This window comes from Rhinopithecus roxellana, chromosome 4 (genome assembly GCF_007565055.1).
Source record: "Rhinopithecus roxellana isolate Shanxi Qingling chromosome 4, ASM756505v1, whole genome shotgun sequence".
Classification (NCBI taxonomy): domain Eukaryota; kingdom Metazoa; phylum Chordata; class Mammalia; order Primates; family Cercopithecidae; genus Rhinopithecus; species Rhinopithecus roxellana.
This window is the reverse complement of record NC_044552.1, coordinates 35,924,060-35,947,838: the sequence shown is the minus strand read 5'-3', so window position 1 is coordinate 35,947,838 and position 23,779 is coordinate 35,924,060. Positions and strand designations below refer to the sequence as shown.

Below are 23,779 nucleotides of genomic sequence, written 5' to 3'. Positions count from 1 at the left end.
GTCGGGATCGCGCCACCGCAGTCCATCCAGCCTGGGTGACAGAGCAAGACTCTGTCTCAAAAAGAAAAAGAAAAAAGTCACATACTTTATGATTCAATTTATAACATTCTTTCAGTAACATGAGAGATGGAGAACAGAGTAGTGGCTGCCAGGAGAGATGTGGAAGAGCAGAGAGGTGGATGTGGTTGTGAAGAGACAGCATGAGGGAGAACTGTACTGATTCAATGGCTCTGTGTCTTCAGCATTTGTGTGGTGGTGGTTACACAAATCTACACAATGACACTGCACAGAACACACACACACACACGTGCACATGGTGAAAACTAAATAAGCTCTATGGATTGTACTAATATACAATCCACATTGTACACTGAAACTGGATGCAAGGGTTTTGATATTGCACCAGTTATGCAAGATGCTACCACTAGGAGAAAGTGGGTGATGGGTACATAGGATCTCTCTGAACATTTTTTGCAACATCTTGTGAATCTATAATTATTCCAAAATTAAAATTTAAAGAAAGATCAAACATTTACAGATTAAATGACACAGGTCTGGGGTTTGCATTTAAAAATACTCCATAAGAGCTGGGCGCCGTGGCTCACGCCTGTAACCTCAACACTTTAGAAGGCTGAGGTGGGTGGATCTCCTGAGGTCAGGAGTTGGAGACCAGTCTGGCCAACATGGTGAAACCCCCATCTCTAATAAAAATATAAAAAATTAGCCAGGTATGGTGGTAAGCACCTGTAATCCCAGCTACTCAGGAAGCTGAGGCAGGAGAATCATTTGAACCCAGGAGGCGGAGGTTGCAGTGAGCCGAGATTGCACTATTGCACTCCAGCCTGGGCAAGAGTGAAACTCTGACACACACACACACAATACTCCAGGAGGAAAGAAAATAAAGGACAAAAAGTGGGAGAAACAGATGAAACAGAATCAACAAGCTATTGATAAGTGTGGAAGCTTGGAGAGGCATATACAGGGGTTGATGTATTTTGCTAATTTTGTATTTGAAAATTTCCAAAATAAAAGTTTTACTAAGTTCCCAGGTGTGCTTAGGCCAACACAAGGGCTAAGCCTGACTTATTTGTCCACATTGCTGTTAACTTTTCAACACAAATTAAGTTCAAAGCTTACAGTTCTATTTATTTACAAAGTTTTTATTATGATTTTTTATTGAGATTTTCATAAACATTTTAAATCTGTATGTTTACTACTTTTTGCCTCTAAGAAGTCCCATAAAGTTATAAAAAATAGAAATTTATAAATACACATTGAGGATTATGCATTTTTATACAACCAACAGGCAGGTCAATGTTTCAAGTTGTCTAACCCTTTCCCTGTCTCCCCTCAGAACAAAATTTTAAGAGTATAGCCTCTGAGGCCAGGCGCGGTGGCTCATGCCTGTAATCCTACCCACACTGGGAGGCTGAGGTGGGTGGATCACCTGAGGTCAGGTGTTCAAGACCACCCTGGCCAACCTGGTGAAACCCCATCTCCACCAAAAATACAAAAAAAAATTAGCCAAGAGTTGTGGTAGGTGCCTGTAATCCCAGCTACTCAGGAGGCTGAGGCAGGAGAATCCCTTGAACCCAGGAGGTGGAGGTTGCAGTGAGCTGAGATCACGCCATTGCACTCCAGTCTGGGTGATAAGAGCGAGACGTCGTCTCAAAAAAAAAATAAAATAAAATAAAAAAGAGTATAACCTCTGAAATCTCAACAGCAGAAATAGCAGCCCTTTTCCAAATCCCACCTAAAACTCAGCACAACTGCATTCAACAGGCGCTTACTTTGGATAATAACAACAAATGGAAACTGCAGAAACACTGACTGGGACGATGCCTCCCAAGAGCAGTGAGAACAGCAAGCTGGGATTGGCCACAGCTTGAATGTGGGGCTGTGTTTATAAACTCATCAGGCCAAGAATCGCTAAGAACTGAATCACAAACCCTGAGAAGGCCACATAGGCCAGTCTAACTGCTTTGATCTAGGAGAGTTTCAGGTTACTACAAACCTGGAAAACTCCTATTTAGTCCAGTTGGGGACTCCAGATTTTTTTTTTTACTAGCATCCCGTCTTCAGTTCCTGACAAGCAGCTCTTTCCTTACAGTACAGTGAGGCCAGAAGAACACGGAGCCTGCTGTGAAGTCCCCAAGTTTTTCAAGTTCCCATTCACCAAGGGAATGGAAGATTAAGAGATGGGCTGGGCACTGTGGCTCATGTCTGTAATCCTGACACTTTGGGAGGCCAAGGCGGGCGGATCACTTGAGGCCAGGAGTTCAAGACCAGCCTGGGCAACATAGCAAAATCCTATGTCTACTGAAAATACAAAAAAAAAAAAAAAAAAAAAAAAAAAAATTAGCCAGGCGTGGTGCAGGCACCTGTAATCCCAGCTACTCTGGAGACTGAGGTATGCGAATCGCTTGAACCTGGGGAGTGGAGGGTGCAGTAAGTCGAGGTAGTGCCACTACACTCCAGCCGGGTCGACACAGCAAGACCCTATCTCAAAATAAAAGGAGTTGAACTGTGGAAGCCAAAGAGGAATAAGTGAAGTTAAATATGGACGTTAGGATTCTAACTTGGGAAACAGCTTATTCATCCAGTGTTCACTTCCACGTGTCGTTGCATTTTTCTTCCTTGGATTTGGTTTTAAAAGCTCTTCCTTAGGAGACCAGAAAGGATATCAGCATGCCCAGCATCTTCCTTAAAAACTTGTTTTCTGGTTTGTAGAGTACATTAAGAATGAAGTTGTTCTTCCCACAGGATACAAAGTGGTTGGAGAGACTCAGACCTGCTTCTTGGAGAATGTCTCAGCTTGGCTCACTCCTGCCCATCCACCAGCCTTCCAGCTGACCAGCCATGCTTCTCAGCTTTCAGAATACAAGATGAGGCCCAGCCCTCAACACCCCACCCTCACCCCACCAAATCCTTTCCTATTGTTTACTTTATATATTTTTTATTTTTTTGAAATGGAGTCTTGCTCTGTCACCCAGGCTGGAGTGCAGTGGCACAATCTCAGCTCACTGCAACCTCCGCCTTCCAGGTTCAAGTGATTCTCCTGCCTTAGCCTCCCGAGTAGCTGGGATTACAGGCGTGAGCTACCACACCCAGCTAATTTTTGTATTTTTAGTAGAGATGGAATTTCACTATGTTGGCCAGGCTGGTCTCGAACTCCTGACCTCAGGTGATCCGCCTGCCTTTGCCTCCCAAAGTGCTGGGATTACAGACATGAGCCACTGCACCCGGCCCCTCTTTCCTAGTGTTTAAACACCATGGCTCCTCTATCAAGTCCCAGAATAACACAGCCAACGCTCTAGGCTCTTGTCAGAGAAAACATCCTCTTCCAGAAGGGGCAAGACTTGGCAGTTCCCAAGCACACATTCCTCAGAGGAGCAATAAATGGTAAATCTCTCAGGAGGAGAGTGCTGCCCCACTTCAGGGAGCTTTCGCCAAATGCCGACGGGAGGATAGGTGCAGCCCTGACATGTCGTTCTCCTTCACAGTGACGTGTGTGCTCAAGACTCATGACTCCTGCCCGCCCCGATCAAAGCTGTGCTGTGTGGCCTCCTGTTTCCAACACGTTGAGGGAGTACAAAGTCACTTTCCATCAGCTCAGTGGAACACTTGGAGGCCAGATGAAGAGAGAAATAAGAATGAAGTTCTGGGATGAGAAAGTGGTGCCACAAATCATGAGTCAATAAAAGGGATCCAGATATCCTGAATACGCTGGACAGTCTTCTTTGTAATAAGCAGAGCAGCAAAGAGCCCTTTCTTTCCTGTCACTTTCCCTGGTCTCCTGAGTTTCAAAGGAATCAAATCCTGTGATAATGAACAAAGTCACTGACTGCTGCTATGCCCCACCACATGGCCTGGTTGATTAAGAAAGTCTCTGGCAGGGCACAGTGGCTCACACCTGTAATCCCAGCACTTTGGGAGGCCAAGGCAGGTGGATCACTTGAGGTCAGGAGTTCAAGACCAGCCTGGCCAACATGGCTAAACCTTATCTCTACTAAAAATACAAAAATTAGCTGGGCATGGTAGCCCACACCTGTAATCTCAGCACTTTGGGAGGCCAAGGCAAGTGGATCACTTGAGGTCAGGAGTTCAAGACCAGCCTGGCCAACGTGGCGAAACCCTCTCTCTACTAAAAATACAAAAATTAGCCAGCATGGTGGCGCTTGCCTCTAGTCCCAGCTACCATGGGAGGCCGAGGCAGGAGAATCGTTTGGACCAGGGAGGCAGAGACTGCAGTTAGCCGAGATCGTGCCACTGCATTCCAGCCTGGGAGACAGAGTGAGATTCCATCTCAAAAAAAAAAAAAAAAAAAAAAAAAAAAAAAAAAAATCTCATTATTCTGTTCATATCTTCCTCAACCCAAACATCCAGTGAAAATAGGTCATCTTAATAGACGGTTTGCCATGAAAATCATGTCCGATCACACCCTGCAGCCTTGGCTCGGCCATGAGGAGGTCACCCTCTTTTCTTCCCTTGAGTGGCTTTAACTCCCTGGGAGGGTGGAATCTGCGCCCCTGTATAAGCCAGTTTTCCTTCTCAGCTCAGGAGAGGGACCTAGAAAGAAGAGGAACCATGGAGCCTCCTGGTGGGGGCCCTGTCTGCTCTCCTTCTAGGAGAAAACGGCTCCAGTGCTGTAAGGGTTGGTCCCTAGACTGCAGGACACTCAAGCACTAAGGAACGAGAGCTATGTACAGGAGCCAAGTAAGACAGGAAAAGGGAGACTATTCCCGCTCACCAGAGTGGCTCTCCCCAAGACTCAGCCCTACTGAGGAGACTCTTTTCTACCAAGAAGCAGAGAGGACCACCTCGGTGGGACAATGAAGGCTCTCTGGACCCCAGCCTCTGACTCACTTCTTCCTGCGGATCTTGGGCTTCTTCACGGGCCGCAGATAAGGGTTATCGATGATGTTCTCCTCCCCATTCCGGCTTCCCGACAAGGAGGGGTTCTGCTGCAAGACAGAGGTGTTCTCCTTCTCGGCTCCAGAATCCTCCTTTGAGCAAAAGCCAAAATAAAGCACAACACCAACAGCATAAGGAAAGAGATCATGCCCATAATTGGAATGACCATTAGCATCCTCTAATGGAGAAATTAGAACCTGGGAAGCACCTTCTTTCCAATGTTCGTATCTTTGCCCTGATGAAGTGAGGCCCAGGCAGGGGCTGCCTATGAAGGGAAGGCAAGACTAACAGCTTTGACCTAGGAGAGCACACAACAGAGTCCAGAGTCTTCAACCTCTGGAGAAGGCAGGGACAGGGGTTAGAAAGAACAGAGACCTGGGAGGGATAGGAATCAAACTCAGATGCCTCAAGGAGGATGCCCAGCCTGGTGGGGAGATGAAGAAGAAAAGTGATCCTGGATGCCCTGCAGGACTGGGAGATACAGGATCAGAACACATCATTTGCACAGGGTATCTCCTGGCCAAGCTAGCCTAAGTCAGAACAGATTTCCTCCTCAAATTCTCACATTTCTGGTACTTGTAACATGGTCCCAACGATCACATCCCAGCATAGGCCAGAAACTTCTCGAGCCCTGAGGGTTCCACTAAGGGAAGCAGAGTCTGCAGGTATAGCACATGCACATCATTGGTAATGCCTATCTGCAACCCATGAGGCAAGGTTTGTTTGTTTGTTTGAGACGGAGTCTCCCTGTGTCACCCAGGTTGGAGTGCAATGGTGAGATCTCAGCTCACTGCAGCCTCCGTCTCCCGGATTCAAGCAATTCTCCTGCCTCAGCCTCCCAAGTAGCTGGGATTATAGGCATGTGCCATGACACCCGGCTGATTTTTGTGTTTTTAGTAGAGACGGGGTTTTACCAGTTGGCCAGGCTGGTCTTGAACTCTGAGGCAGGGTTTTTTACTGTTCATTTTTTGAGAAAAATGTGGTTTTCAGAAAAGTTTGTAAGTTCACATGTAATCAGTATGATCAAAATTCTTTAAAAGTCACAGCTGTGTATAGACACAGAAAAAAAGGTAATATGCTGACATTTAAAAACTGTTCTGGGAGTATGAGCAGTCAGTTCTCCTTTCTTTATTCACAGGCTCCTCTATTTTCCACGTTTGGTGGGGCTGCGCCCCCTGGTGATGGGCCAAGGGGAAGAAGTTCTTCCATGGGGAAGAAGTCACTGGGCTTCCTCTTCCTGTTCTGCAACTTGAGGACTCGGGAAGGGGAACATCACACACTGGGGCCTATCATGGGGAGGGGGGAGGGGGGAGGAGGGAGGGATTGCATTGGGGAGTTATACATGATATAAATGATGAATTGATGGGTGCTGACGAGTTGATGGGCGCAGCACACCAACATGGCATAAGTATACATATGTAACAAACCTGCACGTTATGCACATGTACCCTAGAACTTAAAGTATAATAAAAAAAAAAAAGATAAAAAAAAAAAAAAAAAAAAAAAAAAAGAGGCCCTCACTGACCTCAAGCAGGAGAGGCTGCTGTCAAAACAGAGGGCGCCGTGACTGGATGGCATGAAATCAACAGCAGGTTCCCCCGAAAGGACAGCTGGCCTAGGGCATGGATACCAGTCTCAGGTTTAATGAGCTGGAAGAAACCACATCACGTCTAGGTTCCCCTGCGGCACGTGCCCTCTCTCTGTCCTATCAATTGTTCTCTTCAAAGACCTAGTTCCATTGGCCCAGTATCAGGGCCTATGTGCTTTCCCTCTCCAGCACTCAATCCAGTGGGACCACAAGGTGACTGGGGCCTTCTGGAAACTCTTAAAAGCAAGTGCTGCAGGACTAACCTAGTTCAGGCCAGACCAAGTGCCGGAAAAAAAGGTCTGCCCATAACCAGACCTCCCTCGGGTATTTGGCATCCAACTTTTCTGAAGTTCCTAATGGCGCAACTGAGTAGTATCTCCCCGCACTGTCCACCCTATCATTTCTCTACAGTAGACAGCCTATCTTCAAAGTTATTGGAAGTTTACTTCAACCGTGCCTTCAGTGTTTTCTGATACAGATAGAGGTGACACTGTTAGAGGTGCTGAAAATGACAGCCTCAAGACACTGCTGGTGGGTCCAGAGGCTCCCTCCCTTCGGCTCACCATGGCTCATGAGAGCAGGATGACAGGCTTCCTTCTCTCAAGCAGACCTCACAGAAATGTCCCCTTCAGGGATAGGCAGCATTGAGATGGTTAGGGGTGAGGAAGTCAGTAAAAAAAGTAGGCCAGGCACGGTGGCTCACGCCTGTAATCCAGCACTTTGGGAGGCCAAGGCGAGTGGATCACCTGAGGTCAGGAGTTTGAGACCAGCCTGGCCAACATGGTGAAACTCCGCCTCTACTAAAAATACAAAAAAAAAATAGGTGGGTATGGTGGTAGGCGCCTATAATCCCAGCTACTCGGGAGGCTGAAGCAAGATAGTCGCTTGAACCTGGGAGTTGGAGGTTGCAGTGAACCGAGACCACGCCACTGCACTCCAGCCTGGACGACAGAGTGGGACTCCATCTCAAAAAAACAAAAAAGCAAAGTGTCAAACTGACCCAGAGATTTGTAAAAAAGGTGGGAGCAGAATGGTCTATCAGGCGCTCCCTGAATTGCCTGTGAGCTCTAGCAAGCCCTAAACCCTCTGTGGTGATTGCATCCAGTCTCCCAGCTCTCAGTGCCATCTCCATGCCAATAGTTCCCTGGAGTACACTGCCAGCCCTCACCTCTGGCGACTTCCAGACTCATGCAGCCAGCAGCTCACTCAGCATTTCCACTGGGGTGTCAGACAGGCAGCTTGGACCTAAGTCTTCAGGCACCTAAGTCTGAATTGGGGACCTTCCCCTGTGAGTAAATGGCGCTTTTTAGTCCCTCCCATCACAGGTGATGGCAACTCCATCCTTCTAATGGCTCAAGTCACAAACTCTGTGGTCATTCTTGTTTTCTTTCTTTTATTTTTAAATAGGGTCTCACTATGTTGCCCAAAACTGGACTCAAATTCCTGGGCCCAATCTTCCTGCCTCACCTTCCCGAGTGACTAGGACTACAGGCATGCACCACCACACCTGGCACACTTCTTTTCTTTCTCTGACATCCCAACCCCAATCTGTTAGCACAGCCTCTTGGACTTACCTTCAAAATTCAGGCAGGTACTGACCACTTCTACCACCTCTGTGGCAACCACTCTGCTTGGGCCCACCACTGCCTCTCACCTAGGCTATAGCGACAGCTTCCGGACTGATCTCTCCAGTCCGTTCTCACTGAGCCATCAGAGTGATGCTTTAAGAAGCTCAGAAACGTCCCTCCTCTGCTCCACACCCTCCCACAACTCCTATCTCACTTAGTAAAAGTCAGTTCTTAAAACAGCCTGCAAGGCCCTACCCAATCCATAAGCCACTCACTATTCCACAGGGCCTTTGCACTGCCCATTCCCTCTGCCACAGCACTCTTCCCCAGATGTCCGCATGGCTCACTCCCTCACCCAGTTCAAGCCCCTGCTCACATATGCCCTTCTCAGTAATGCCTACCCCAAGCACCCCACTTAAAACTGAAGACTCCTCCTCACCCCAGATCTTCCCCTACTGTTTTTCCCAGCACAGCACTTTCATTTCTGATATACTATGCAATGATTTATTCATATATTATGTTTACTGTCATTCTCCCACAGCCAAACATAACGTTCCTAAAAGGCAGAGGTTTTCTTTGTTTTTCTCACTGCTTTATCCCAAGCAGCCAGAACAGTATCTGGCACATACTAGGTGCTAAACAAACACTGGTTGAGTGAGTGACTGGTACATTTTTCATAAGAGAGTAAAAGTTTAGATATCTGGGTTGGCTGCAGAAGCAGCTGGTTCAAATGTGTGAGAAAAGAATCTATTATACATGAATTTAAAATGAATAGCTCCTTTATGTTCAAGTACATGGAGAAACTAGAACCAGGTTAAATAATGTGCTGCCTAACAACAGACCTTGAGAGGTGCACTGTCATCAAGAGATAAAAGAATAATTTAAAACACCAGTCATTTACTTCGCTATAACAATGTCTGTAAATGCTAAACACAGAAAACAACCTAAGTGGTCATGAGGGACTAAATTAAATGGTTACATCCATACAATGGAAGATAAAGCAGCTGTGAGGAACGATGCGGCTCCTCCCTTACAGATGTGGAATGACCAAGATATAGCCAGGGAGAAAGCAAGAAGAGAACAGTTTGTGATCTGCTGTTTCAGTTCAACATAACAATTAAAAAAAAAAAGTCTCTAGAAGAATACACAAGAGGCTGGTGAGACAGTTGCCCTGTGGGAGGGAAAGTGGGTGACAGGGAACAGGATGGGAAGGATTGTCACCATACATCTTTTTGCACACTCTGCATTTTGAAACATATGACTGTATTTCCTAGTCTAACAAAATAACATTAGGTCCAACTGACTAGTAAATTGTCACTAGAATCTTTGTCTTAAAGTCATTTTATTTTATTTTTAGGTTATATAGCCTAAAACAGCAGGGGAGGGAGCAGTGTGTGCCAGGAGCTGCCACGTGCCAGGCACCTGATAGATACCAGCTCTATCTCAAGCTCCCTCTGTTCCTTGAGGTTCCTGTTTCTACTTACAAGGAAATAGACTAAGGTGTTAAGTAACGCAATCACAGTCACACACGTGGCAAGCAGCAGTCTGGATTTAAAGCTAGGCAAGTCTGACTCTAAGACTCAGGCCTTCCTACACTCCTGCTCTCTGCAACGCTGGCTTGGCCTGGTGATATTCAAGAGTCCTCAGGCGGTCACTGACACTCTTTAGCTTCAATTACCACCATGACCTCACATCACTACATGATTGTCAGTGAATGCATGTCCAGCCCCTTTAACTATATTGTACTTACGAAGGTATGATGTTTACATGACTCCTTTCTCATAAGGTGAATCTCAGCTTAGTCCATGACCCAATCACCATATCTCAGCCCAAATTAACAGAAGCATATAATAACAATTTCCTCTGCTTTATTTAAAGCCATGGGTTCCCAGCCCTAATTCTGAAAGGAATAATTCAACATTTAGGGGAAAAAAAAAAAAGTATGTCCAGGCCGGGCATGGTGGCTCACGCCTCTAATCCCAGCACTTTGGGAGGCCAAGGCAGGCGGATCATGAGGTCAGGAGTTCGAGACCAGCCTGACCAACGTGGTGAAACCCCGTCTCTACTAAAAATACAAAAATTAGCCGGGCGTGGTGGTGCGTGCCTGTAATCCCAGCTACTCGGGAGGCTGAGGCAGAAGAATCACTTGAACCCGGGAGGCGGAGGTTGCAGTGAGCCGAGATCTTGACACTGCACTCCAGCCTGGGTGACAGCGAGACTCTGTCTGGAAAAATAAAAGGATGTCCAAGCAAATAAGATCTTCAGTAAATAGAGATGGCACAGGCATATTCCACTAGCAAACCAGAGTGGCTGGCTGCCACTTGGTGCACCTCATCTTAGAGAACATGAGGGATGCTCAGTCTAACTACAGCCACTAAGGCATCCAAGCTAGTGCTGATTTTAAAGGATGGTTGAATATGGTAAACTGGCTATATAACCCTATTAGCCTTGAAGGCATTCGAGCTTCTGGTGGTTCTGCGATTGTACTTGGCACTTTCTCCAAGGGTGCAGGAACAAGAGGGGGCTCTTATCCTTTAACTTGCTGAGTGTGACACACCGGTGAGCAGAAAAGAAAGTATTCCGTAAAACAAGCCAGGACTAGAACATCTCCTTGCCCACCTTTGTCTCTGAACCCACATGTTCCGTCTCCTATCCTGGGTATGAAATGTCCAGAAGAAGGCTAGTCCCTCCATTTGGTCACGGGCCCATCCCCTCTCACCTACCAAATGACATCATTCCCAGACGTTTCTTTCTTTCCTATATCCATTTTCCCTTTTGACCAGATCATTCCCAGCAGCACACAAACATGTTATTTCTTTTATCTTAAAAACTAAAAACATAAAACGCCTCTCTTAATTCCTTCATTTTCCCTTTTTAGTTACCACTCCATCATTCTCCTTCCCTGTACTGCAGGGAACACCACACGACTTTCTGTGCCAATGGAAATGTTCAATATCTGTACTGTCCAGTAGAGCAGCCACTGGCCATATGTGGCTATTAGATACTTGAAATGTGGCTAGTGAGATTAAGAAACCGATTTTTAGTTTTATTTAATTAATTTAAATTTAAATACCCACATGTGGCTAGTGGCTGCTGTAAAGGACAGCACAAGTCTATACTCACTGACTCCTCTTCTCTCCTCCCATTCTCTCTGAATTTACTCCAGGTCTTTGCTCTCATTCTTACTGAAATGGTTCTCATCAAGGTCACAAATGGCACCCACACTGCCAAATCTAATGGTTGAATTCTCAGTCCTCCTACCATTGGAGCCACCTGCAGCTTTGGACACAGCTAATTGCTCTTTTCTCCCTGAAACATACTTCCCTTGGCCTCCAGGACACAGCCCTCTTCCGGACCTCCTCCCACCTCCATGCTGGTTCTTCTCATCTCTTCAAGCTCTACACATAGCAACAGCTCCAGGGCTCAATGTGCCTCCTCTTCTTATCCTCACTCATCCCTGGAAGAGCTCATCCACGCATATGGTTTTAGACATGACCTACAGGCTGCTGCCTCCCAAATATGCATCTCCTGCCCTAACTGCTCCTCAAACTCCAACTTATATATCCAACTCTCCACCTGACATCACCACCTGATGTCTAACAAGCATCTCAAACTTAACACATCTACATTTAAGACACGAATATCAACTCCTGACTTCCCCCACACACCTGTTCCACCCAGTGGTTGTTCCCATCTTGGCTGAAGGCAATTCCATCTTTCCTATTATTCAGGCAAAAACCCTTACAGTTTTCTTTAACACTCTCATATCTACTCTTGTCAACTGGCTCTGCTCTGAAAGTGATCTAGAATCCGACCAAATAATCTAGGTGACCACATCTCCTTATTTTTGCTCCTCCTACCATCTCTCAGTTTACTGTGACAGCATCCTAACTGGTCTCCCTGCTTCTGCCTGCCCTCTATAGCCCATCCCCAGCACAGCAACCTGACTGACCCTGTTAGCAAACCTACATCAGATCCTGACCCTCCTCTGCTCAACATCTCCAGTGGCTCCATCTCACTGAGTAAATGCCAAAGTGTCTAATCTAACCTTTAAGACCCTGTAAGGTCCGACTCCCCGTGGGCTCTCTCGGACCTCATCCCCTACTGTTCTCCCTCTTGTTCACTCCACTCTAGCCACCCTGATGTCCTTACTGTTCTTCAATACAACAGGGGAGCTCCCACCTCAGGGCCTTTGCATCTGCTGCACCTGCTGCTTAGAAAGGCTTCACCCCAGACATGCCCATGCCTTGTTCCCTTCAGGTCTTTACTCAAATATCCCCTTCTTGGTGACCCTACCTAATACTGCATCCCTCCCATCCCCATCCCCACTTCCTATCTCATTTATTATTTTTTCATTAGCCCCATGAGGACAAGGAATTTTGTTTATTTGGTTTCCTACTAATTCCCCAGCACCTGGAACTGTATTTGTTGAATGAATGAGTGAATCCCCAGGACACGGATGTATCTCTAAGCAGGAGATCAGGTCGCACCTGGATCATCACACAAGCCCTCCGGCAGGCCCCTAACATAAAGTCAGAGACCTAAGGTTGATCATGTCCAGGTCCCAGGGTAACAGATTGAGGGCAGGCCGGGATAGTTTGGGGGATACTCTGAGGTTGGCAGAAGGTGGAACCCACCATGCTGATATGAAGAGCAAGGTTCTCCGTGTCTGTCTGTTCATCCTGCTCCGAGGAATCTGTCTCTTCCATCTGTTGCATCTCCAGTTCAGATGGAAGAAGAGCTGTCAGGTAGGGGATGGTGAAAGGTCTGGCAGCAATCACTGGCGAATTGGAAGAGAGGCATGAGTCCACTGTCACAGAGACCTCACAGCTGGCTTAGAGTCCTAGAGCCTCACAACACATCAGTGAGCAGTACCAGAAGATAATACTGGCTAACTCGCTCCAAGTACTTACGCAACAGGCCAGGCAATGTCCTACGGCCTTTACTCATGTTATCTTTCATCCTTGCTCCCATCCTATTAAGTACGAGTAGGCACAGAGAGGTGAAATGACTTTCCCAAGCATGCTGAAAATGGCAGAATAGGATTCTAACTCAGGCAGTATGACTTCAGAATCTACTTTTTGCCAAGTACAACTGAGGTAAGATTTAAATGGGGCTATAGATAGAATCCTAGCAACACATGAGTTTTGAGATCTTGCACCCAAGGTCAGTTAAACCCCTCTAAGCTTCATTTCCAGAGCAGGAATACTGATTCCTTCACCCTAAAGGACTCAAGTCTAAAGGCTGGATTTGAGCACTCTGCATATATGCATGTCCACTGAGCTGTAAGACACTCTGGTAAATGAGAGTTCCAAAAAGCAATGAGGATGAGAGGAAGAAATTGATTTAAAATTAACATTAAAAGAAAGAAAGCCGGGTGTGGTGGCTCATGCCTATAATCCTAGCACTTTGGGAGGCTGAGGCAGGAGGACTGCTTGAGCCCAGGAGTTTGAGACCAGCCTGGGCAACATGGTGAAATTCCGTCTCTAGGAAAAATAAAATTAGCTAGGTATAATAGTGCATGCCTGTAGTCCCAGCTACTAGGGAGGCTGAGGTGGGAGACTTGAGTCCAGGAGGTCCAGGCTGCAGTTAGCTGTGTTTGTGCCACTGTACTCAAGACTGGGTGACAGAGTGAGATCCTGTCTCAAAACAGGAAAAGAAAAAGTCTCCGTGTATACTTCTATGGTAGAATGTGACTGTTAGAAAATGCTCTAGAATTGGCTGGGCGTGGTGGCTCATGCCTACAATCCCAGCACCTTGGGAGGCTGAGGCAGGTGGATCACTTGAGCTCAGGAGTTCAAGACCAGCCTGGCCAACTGGGTGAAACCCCGTCTCTACTAAAAACACAAAAAATTAGCTGGGTTGGTGGCTAATGCCTGTAGTCTCAGTTACTTGCTGAAGCAGAAAAATCGTTTGAACCTGGGAGGCCAAGGTTGCAGTGAGCAGAGATCGCGCCACTGCATTCCAGCCTGGGTGACACAGCAAGACTCTGTCTCAAAAAAACTCAAAAAACGGCAGAATGGGATTCTAAGGCAGTATGACTTCAGAATCTACTTCAGAATCTACCCACAAAAACTCCAGAATTATTTTTTGCTGTGGGTCAGATGTGGGGTCTGGCAGTAAGAGCTAGGTTTGAATGCTATCTACTAGCCATGTTCCTTGAGGAAGTGACTTCATTTCTCTTCTCTTGTGCCTCATTGAAGGGTTCCTATGAAGGTAGTGATATATCAGTTACCGACTCAGAGGCTCACAAGAGGATTTAATGAGATAATGTATGGGAAGTGATCAGCACAGTATCTGGTACTTAATAATTGGCAGCTGCTGTTATTCCAGAGCCAGGCACACAGCAGGCATTCCACAGGAGCTTGCTGAATGAATGAATCGCCTAAACTAACCTCTCTCACTCACATTTGTAAAAACTGAGGTCTATGGAAATGAAGTAGCTTGGTCAACGTGGCCAAACAGTGCCAAGATGCCAACTTAAATGAGATGGGACCTATGAGGGAATATCACGATGGGCAACTGGCCCCTGATGCCAGTGTTCCTTCTACTACCTGGGCTGCCACTGAGTGACTCTAATGCCTAGGCCTAGGCCACCCTCAAGGTAACTCAATGGACCTCAAGAGGCCAGTCCCAACAGAGGCCATTACTGTCTTGGAGCTTTCAGTTAAGGACAGACTCTTAAGATCTGGGGAAAGGAGCCAGAAATCTGAGGGGCAAGCTGTACCCAAGGGAAGGACAAAAGCTTATTTGTTTCTTCCTACTATGCTGAGAGAAAGAAAAGATAGTGTGAGTATTTCAAATAAGACAGGGTCCACACAGTGGGGCAACTCTCACGTGGAAATGTGCTGACGTCATCTTTGAAAAGACTCTGAGTCTCGCCTGTCTTGGCCATGAAACGAGTAAGTGCCCGCTCCACATCGCGCCGCTGGGATGCAGCCTTCTCCCGCAGGACCTGGTAGTCTGACACGGGTTCACGGTACGTCTACAAACAGAATAGCAAAGACACTGAGGTGATGCCGAAGTATCATTCTGCTTTCATCAGCTCCCTGGCTTGCTGTTGCTATGCCCTATTCTCTAAAATGACCCAATACCAGGCCAGGTGCAGTGGCTCACGCCTATAATCCCAGCACTTTGGGAGGCTGAGGCTGGTGGATCACCTGAGGTCAGGAGTTCGAGACCAGCCTGGCCAACATAACAAAACCCCATCTCTACTAAAAATACAAAAATTAGCTGGGTGTGGTGGTGTGCACCTGTAATCCCAGCTACTTGGGAGGCTAAGGCAGGAGAATGGCTTGAACCCAGGAGGTGGAGGTTGCAGTGAGCCAAGATTGCATCACTGCACTCCAGCCTGGGCAACAGGAGTAAGACTCTGTCTCAAAAATAAAGAAATAAAATGAAATAAAATAAAATAAAATGACTCAATACCATTAGTTAGAGCCAAGATCACCAAAGCACAGTAGAAAGGCGGAAGAACAATGTAACTACATTAATATGTATTTCTAATTAAAAATTAAGGCCAGGCATGGTGGCTCACACCTGTAATCCTAGCACTTTGGGAGGCCGAGGCGGGTGGATCTGAGGTCAGGAGTTTGAGACCAGCCTGGCCAAGATGGTGAAACCCTCTCTTTACTAAAAATAAAAAACATTAGCCAGGCGTGGTGGCAGGCGCTTGTAATCCCAACTACTTGGGAGGCTGAGGTAGGAGAATCGCTTGAACTTGGGAGGCAGAGGTTGCGGTTAGCCAAGATCGCACCACTGCACTCCAGCCTGGGCAACAGAGTGAGACTCCATTTCAAAAAAAAAAAAGAAAAATTAAGAAATGTACAAATATGTACTGTAGAGATTGTCCTGGGGCCTTCATTCAGCTCCCATGACAGATGGTCTCAGGTCTAAGACATGCATCCTGAAGAAAGAGTGGGAGTGTCCCCAGGGAAGCCCTGACGGGGACCACAGGTTCCATCAGCGTAATGTGACCTCCTGCAGTATGGGAGTGGCTGCCTATGTGGATTTGTGGATTATACCATCCCATCTTATTAAATCAATCCTCACCCACCCTGGCCAACGTGGTGAAACCCCGTCTCCACTAAAAATACAAAAATTAACTGGGTGTGGTGGCGCGCGCCTATAGTCCCAGCTACTTGGCAGGCTGAGGCAGGAGAATCACTTGAACCCGGGAGGTGGAGGTTGCAGTGAGCCGAGATCGCACCATTGCACTCCAGCCTGGGAGAAAGAGTGAGACTTCATCTCAAAAAAAAAAAAAAAAAAATCAATCCTCACAATATGGATACGTCGTTCCAAAAAGATTCCCTCAAAGAAAGAGAGGCTGAAGATCTTATTATACAGTGCAAGTGACCAAGAAAATGGCAGGCTGCCACTCTTCCTCCTAATTATGAGCTTGTTGGCAATCAAGTTATGGAATGAAAACAATTGAGATCAGAATGAGAAATAAGCCAAAACATTTTATTTAATTATTTTTATTTTTTGGAGACAGAGTCTTGCTCTGTCACCCAGGCTGGAGTGCAGTGGCGCGATCTCGGCTCACTACAACCTCCACCTCCTGGGTTCAAGCGATTCTCCTGCCTCAGACTCCTGAGTAGCTGGGACTACAGGCATGTGCCACCACGCCCAGCTAATTTTTGTATTTTTAGTAGAGATGGGGTTTCATCATGTTGGCCAGGATGGTCTTGCACTCCTGACCTCAGATCATCCACCCGCCTTGGCCTCCCAAAGTGCTGTGATTACAGGTGTGAGTCACTGCACCCGGTCAGAAAATATTTTAATTGGTAATGGCAATGGTGACATTTTAACAACAACCAATAAAGTAACTACTCTTCACGATATAGAGATGGCATTTTCAAAGGAGGCACCTGGAAATGTTTCTTTGTTGTCGCCATTAGTTCAAGTGTGTCACCTATACAGTTCTCCTATCTGTACTTAAACAAAGAAACAGAATTTTCTGACATGTTAAAAATCTTCCCAAAAGGCTGGGTGTGGTGGCTCACACCTGTAATCCCAGGATTTTGGGAGGCCGAGGCAGGTGGATCACCTGAGGTCAGGAGTTTGAGACTAGCCTGGTCAACATGGTGAAACCCCGTCACTAGCAAAAATACAAAAATCAGCTAGGCATGGTGGCAGGCACTTGTAATTCCAGCTACTCAGGGGAGGCTGAGACATGAGAATGGCTTGAACCTGGGAGATGGAGGTTGCAGTGAGCCGAGATCATACCACTGCACTCCAGCCTGGGAGATTGAGACAAGCTCTGTCTCCGCCCCTCCCCTCCCCCCAAAAACCAAAACTTCCCAAAATTAAAATGAGTGGATTTTGAACATATTGCACTTGTTAAAAACATTAAAATGCAAAATCTTGTAATTATTCCTAAGACAACTTTTGGCACTCAATAAATTAGAAATTTAATAGAAAATTTTTTCAACAAAATTCTTTGAATAATGAGTAAATGAGAATGAAAAAAATAGTTTTATGGTTTATTAAGAGCAGCCAATGATGTTACATATCTTTGTGATGTACCATTTTCAACTATGAGAGCCATTAAAGTATCAAAATAAACTAATCTTAGAATCTGACCTTCAACTTATTAGTCCATCAAGTATTAAACTAAGATTTCTAGGCTAGCATGGTAACATGTGCTTGTGGTCCTAGCTACTCTGCAGGCTGAGGTGGGAGGATTGCTTGAGACTGGGAGTTCAAAGCTGTAGTGCCATGATTACACCACTGCCCTCCAGCCTGGGGAACAGAGCAAGAACTCCACCTCTAAAAAAAGACTGAGTGCAGTGGCGCATGCCTGTAATCCCAGCACTCTGGGAGGCCAAGGTGCAAAGGCTGCTTAAGGCTAGGAGTTCAAGGCCAGCTTGGGCACCACAGAAAGACAAAAAACCTCTCCCCATCTCTATAAAATAACAACAACAAAACAAACAAACAAACAAAAACTATGATTTCAAAAAAAAAAAAAGCAGAGGCGGCCGGGCGCGGTGGCTCAAGCCTGTAATCCCAGCACTTTGGGAGGCCGAGGAGGGCAGATCACGAGGTCAGGAGATCGACGCCATCCTGGTTTCCATGATGAAACCCCGTCTCTACTAAAAATATAAAAAAATTAGCCGGGCGTGGTGGCGGGTGCCTGTAGTCCCAGCTACTCGGGAGGCTGAGGCAGGAGAATGGCGTGAACCCAGGAGGCGGAGCTTGTAGTGAGCCGAGATGCGTCACTGCACTCCAGCCTGGGTGACAGAACGAGACTCCGTCTCAAAAAAAAAAAAAAAAGCAGAGGCAATCGCTCCCACTAGAAAAGGTTTTAGGTTTCCTGAACATTTTAAAAGGGTAAGATTATCTTTTTTTTTTTTTTTTTTTTTTTTTTTTTTTTTTTTTTTTTTTTTTTGAGACAGAGTCTGGCTCTGTCGCCCAGGCTGGAGTGCGGTGGCCGGATCTCAGCTCACTGCAAGCTCCGCCTCCTGGGTTTACGCCATTCTCCTGCCTCAGCCTCCCGAGTAGCTGGGACTACAGACGCCCGCCTCGTCGCCCGGCTAGTTTTTTGTATTTTTTTAGTAGAGACGGGGTTTCACCGTGTTAGCCAGGATGGTCTCGATCTCCTGACCTCGTGATCCGCCCGTCTCGGCCTCCCAAAGTGCTGGGATTACAGGCTTGAGCCACCGCGCCCGGCCTAAGATTATCTTTTAATGTACATTATTTCGCACAATGTTACATTATAATATTCATATAAATAAGCAAACATATACTGGAGCGTGTACCCGTGCCTGGGCAAATTGCTTGCACCCAGGAATTTGAGAGCAGCCTGGGCAACATGGTGAAACCCTGTCTCTACAGAAGATACAAAAATTAGCTGGGCATGGTGGTGCACCCCTATAGTCCCAGCTACTCGGGAGGTTGATGTGGGAGGATCACTTGAGTCTAGGAGGTCGAGGCTGTGGTGAGCTGAGATTGCCCCACTGCACTCCAGCAGCCTGGGCAACAAAGTGAGACCCTGTCTCAAAAAATTTTTTTTTACAGATAGGGATATACTATATCCCTATCTGTTAAAGTTAAAGAATGTTATGGGTTGAACTGTGTCCCCACAAAAAACATTTTCGATATGTCCTAGTACCTCACAATATGACCTTATTTGGAAGTAGGTGTCTGGGTGACAGAGCAAGACTCCGTCTCAAAAAAAAAAAAGATTGTCTTAACCTAAAAGAGTAACAGAACCAAAACTGAAGGTTTAAGCAAAGTGAAAAGGGTTTGTAAAGGGTTGATCTTGTAAAAATTCTGTGGGTACCAACAAGTTGGCTAAGATTTAAACGAAATTATTTAGCTTTTTTCTGTAGGTTAAAACATTAAAATCATACTGATGTGGGGCCAGAATCTGGGCCCATGTCTCTGAATAATGGGGTTTTCTTAGAAAATTGATCTGCTGTTTGATGGAAAATTGTAAAGAAAAATTCTAAAAAGCTTATGAAAACCTTACCGTATGATCAAACTAATCAAAACTGGGTAGAAATATAAAAATTTATTTAAAAAACTAGCTAACATTAAAGATGCACTAATGCAAATATGAAATTTGTTTTTCTCTTTTGAAGATGATTTTTACGTAATGTTAAAAGATAATGAAAGGGTTTTCTTTTCTCCTTTGGGTAAATGGCAGGGAAAAAAAAGAGGAGAGAGAGAGGAGAGAGATTCAGCTGGCCTCATGCTATCTTCATTGAGTCTTGTTTGGAAAGCTAGGTCTCCTCTATCGGAGTAAAGATTTTTCTTTTAAAAAAAATTGTTTGGAGTTACCATTTTTGGCCAAACGAGTGACTTATGGTGACCTGGGATTCTATTTTGTGATATCCAGCGTTTTAAACCTTTGATATTTGACAAACTTTCCAAAATCCAATGACAAATTATGTCTCTTTCTAACCTAACACTTTAGATATTATGTCCTCTAAAGCCCAAAAATGACATTTGGCTTATCTCATACAAAAATCATACAGGAATCATTGTCAAATATGAAATGGTGTTTTGCTTTCTTTGGTCTATATTTGTATAATTATGTTATTGGTATATGTTCCAAAATTACATAAAACTTGTATAATTCTAACATGACTTAGTGTATGTTATCAGTAATAACTACAATCATTATGTTAACAGACTGTGTGCCACAGAGGTAACAAATTTCCTTGCCAATTGTGTCTTTATTTTTGAGACGGAGTCTCGCTCTGTCGCCCAGGCTGGAGTGCAAGCGGCGCGATCTCAGCTCACTGCAAGCTCCGTCTCCTGGGTTCACGCCATTCTCCTGCCTCAGCCTCCTGAGTAGCTGGGACTACAGGCGCCCGGCTATTTTTTTGTATTTTTTAGTAGAGACGGGGTTTCACTGTGTTAGCCAGGATGGACTCGATCTCCTGACCTTGTGATCCGCCCGTCTTGGCCTCCCAAAGTGCTGGGATTACAGGCTTGAGGCACCGCGCCCGGCCCGCCAATTGTGTCTAACTTGCTGCCCTAAAATGTTTTTGTCATACACAGACAATTGTTGTCTCATTTTGATCGTCTTTAAAAGATGGTTTTATAATCGGCTATAAAATTTAACAGGTGCTCATAAATGCAGGTTTCTGATTAATAACTCTGGAGATTGTGACATTAGAATAGAGGAAAAACTGTCAAATAGAAGAGTGAATGGCGGTTTGGTTTAGACTGTATTTGTATAAATATGTTATGTGTCCAAAATAATGGGAAACTTCTATAATGTTGATATAATTTACTGTATGTTAATAATTATAATTGTTATGTAAAATTGTTGTATGCCACAGAGGTAACCAAAATTCCTAGCCAATTGTAGCTTTAATAGTGGCTACAGACTTTTGTCATCCACAGACATTTTATCTTGCTTTGGTCCTTTTCAAAAGGTAGTTTATAATCAAATATAGGACTCTAAGTTCAGGTCTCAGAAAACTTTAAAAATTGTGCTATTGAAAGCTGGGCACAGTGGCTCACGCCTGTAATCCCAGTACTTTGGGAAGCCAAGGTGGGCAGATCACGAGGTCAGGAGATCAAGACCATCCTGGCTAACATGGTGAAACTCCGTCTCTACTAAAAATACAAAAAATTAGCCAGGCGTGGTGGTGGGCGCCTGTAATCCCAGCTACTCGGGAGCCTGAGGTAGGGGAATGGCATGAACTTGGGAGGCAGAGCTTGCAGTGAGCTGAGATCGCGCTGCTGTACTCCAGCCTGGGCAACAGAGCAAGACACCGTCTCAAAAAAAAAAAAAAAAATTGTGCTATTGGAATAGAGGAAAAAACTAAACTTCTAGGACTCTCATGGAAAGCTAATGTATTAAACATTGCTAAACCTTTCGTTTTCAGAGTCAAGAGAAATTATTTCTTTAGAACTATTGGCAACTTTTGGCCGGGCGCGGTGGCTCAAGCCTGTAATCCCAGCACTTTGGGAGGCCGAGACGGGCGGATCACGAAGTCAGGAGATCTAGATCATCCTGGCTAACACGGTGAAACCCCGTCTCTACTAAAAAATACAAAAAAAAAAAAACCTAGCCAGGTGAGGTGGCGGGCGCCTGTAGTCCCAGCTACTCCGGAGGCTGAGCCAGGAGAATGGCGTAAACCCGGGAGGCGGAGCTTGCAGTGAGCTGAGATCCGGCCACTGCACTCCAGCCCGGGCCACAGAGCCAGACTGTCTCAAAAAAAAAAAAGAACTATTGGCAACTTTTAATATTGGCATAAAATAAACTCCTGTGAACAAAATTTGGAGCATATTGTTCCTCTCTACCTGATTTCTCCAGAATTTGGAAACTATTCTCAATTTATGGCAGTATAGCTAATTGCATAAGTGCAATAAGAATCTGTTTTCTCTTGTAACAGGACACAGTTGGAGAAATTGGTTATTTTACCAAGGCTTTGACTGGAATGGCATGCTTTCTTTAAAGAATCAAAGATGACTTATATAGCCAATTAAAGTCCATTGGGGAATCTGGCCTTATACCCTGTCCACACAGAGTCTCTGTACAAGGTTCCTGACCTGTGGTAAGTAAAGAATGTCACTTTCAAACAGGTTCAAGAACCCCAAGCTATCTTGGGACCTCAATAGGAGAGAAATTTGCCCAACTCATAGGTATCTGAGGGTACAAACCCATGGCTGGGCTTGCTTTGAAAAAGTCTTATCTGAGATTTTTCATGGAACAGAGTTCTATCAAAGCAAATTTAAAAAGTCTAAGTGAAAAATAATTATTCTTGCTGCACTTTATGCAAACAATTGGGCCAAGTACAGTAAGACTAAAGTTTATTTTGTAAACAAATCAGTGTATCATGATTTGCTTTTAATAAAAATGGGGACTGGAGAGAGAAAAATTATGCTTCAAAAGAAAAACTATAGTACACTGTTGTTAGCTGTTCTTGGCGTTTTTTCTGCAGTTTAGACTAAATTCTAAATTCTTTGTGGGTTAGAAGTCCCCAGACTAGTGCTTTCAAATCTTTGTTTTTAAAATTGGGAATTGTACTCCTCATCCAAGGACTCGTTATTTACCTTATAGTGGGCTGTTTCACTTAAACACTGTAGTAAAACTATATAGAGTGCTAATGTTTGTGCCATGCAAGCCATGAACGCCCAGCCAGGCCTGCATGAGTACACTCAGACAGTTGCAAACCAGTTCCACTCTTCTCACCTTGGGGTTCACTCCCATTCCCACAATGTCCCCTGCCAGCAGGAAGAAGCCAGAGCAATCGATGGCCTTTTCCCATCTTCATAGCCTACACCTTAAGATTAAGGTGTTATTAAAACCCTAAGGGAAGGACTGAAACCACCTTTGCAAAATTATGGCGAGACAGTGAAAGAGATCTAACTGAACTGACTTCATCTTGCTTCTACCCTCCAAGCTGTCCTTGCTCATTTCTGGGCGTAGGCTAAACTAACTTTGGGAGAAACTTAGTTTAGAGTTAAACAAAGACACTCCTTTTCCCAAAGCAGACCTCCATCTTGCCTGGAGACTAGATTGCCTTTGTAGTTAGCCACAAGATTAGAAATTATGGTTTAGAAGTCATGCAGCTGGAGGCTACGAGATTCTGACCCTCCCTAAACTGTTCCTAAGATCAGTGAGTGCTTGAGGTATCTTGGACTTGATGGATCAGCTAGCCCCACCCAGATCCATAAACTGGCTCATCTGATCTTGTGGCTCCCACCCAGGAACTGACTCAGTGCAAGAAGACAGCTCTGAGTCCCTATGATTTTTTTTTTTTTTTTCCTTGAGACGGAGTCTTGCTCCGTTGCCTAGGCTGGAGTGCAGTGGCACAATCTTGGCTCACTGCGAGCTCTGCCTCCCAGGTTCATGCTATTCTCCTGCCTCAGCCTCCTGAGTATCTGGGACTACAGGCACCTGCCACCATGCTCGGCTAATGTTTTGTATTTTTAGTAGAGACGGTGTTTCACCGTGTTAGCCAGGATGGTCTCGATCTCCTGACCTAATGATTCCCCCGCCTTGGCCTCCCAAAGTGCTGGGATTACAGGCACGAGCCACCTTGCCTGGCCCTGAGTCCCTATGACTTCATCTCTGACCAATCAGCACTCCTGGCTCACTGGCTTCCCCTAACCTACCACATTATCCTTAAAAACTCTGCTCCCCGAATGCTCAGGAAGACTAATTTGAGTAATAATAAAACTCCAGTCTCCCCCGCTGCCCCTGCCACCACACACAAAAAAGAGTGCCATGTGAAGACAGAAA

General features: G+C 45.5%; 1 protein-coding gene across 4 annotated transcripts in view; it reads right to left on the bottom strand.

Moving 5' to 3' along the window:
• Positions 1-23,779, bottom strand: part of TAF8 (TATA-box binding protein associated factor 8) — a 46,614-nt gene that overhangs the window by 14,121 nt on the left and 8,714 nt on the right. For 2 of the 4 annotated variants that reach the window (XM_010369655.1, XM_030929086.1), the window contains exons 6-8: positions 14,908-15,055; positions 12,708-12,850; positions 4,867-5,006 (exon numbers count right to left, since the gene is read on the bottom strand). In XM_010369655.1, coding sequence (XP_010367957.1) covers positions 4,867-5,006; positions 12,708-12,850; positions 14,908-15,055 — 431 coding nt within the window. Of the gene's footprint in view, positions 1-3,154; positions 3,624-4,348; positions 4,570-4,866; positions 5,007-12,707; positions 12,851-14,907; positions 15,056-23,779 lie in introns of those variants that run through there. The other 2 variants (XM_030929087.1, XM_010369656.2) reach the window with 2 other exon arrangements.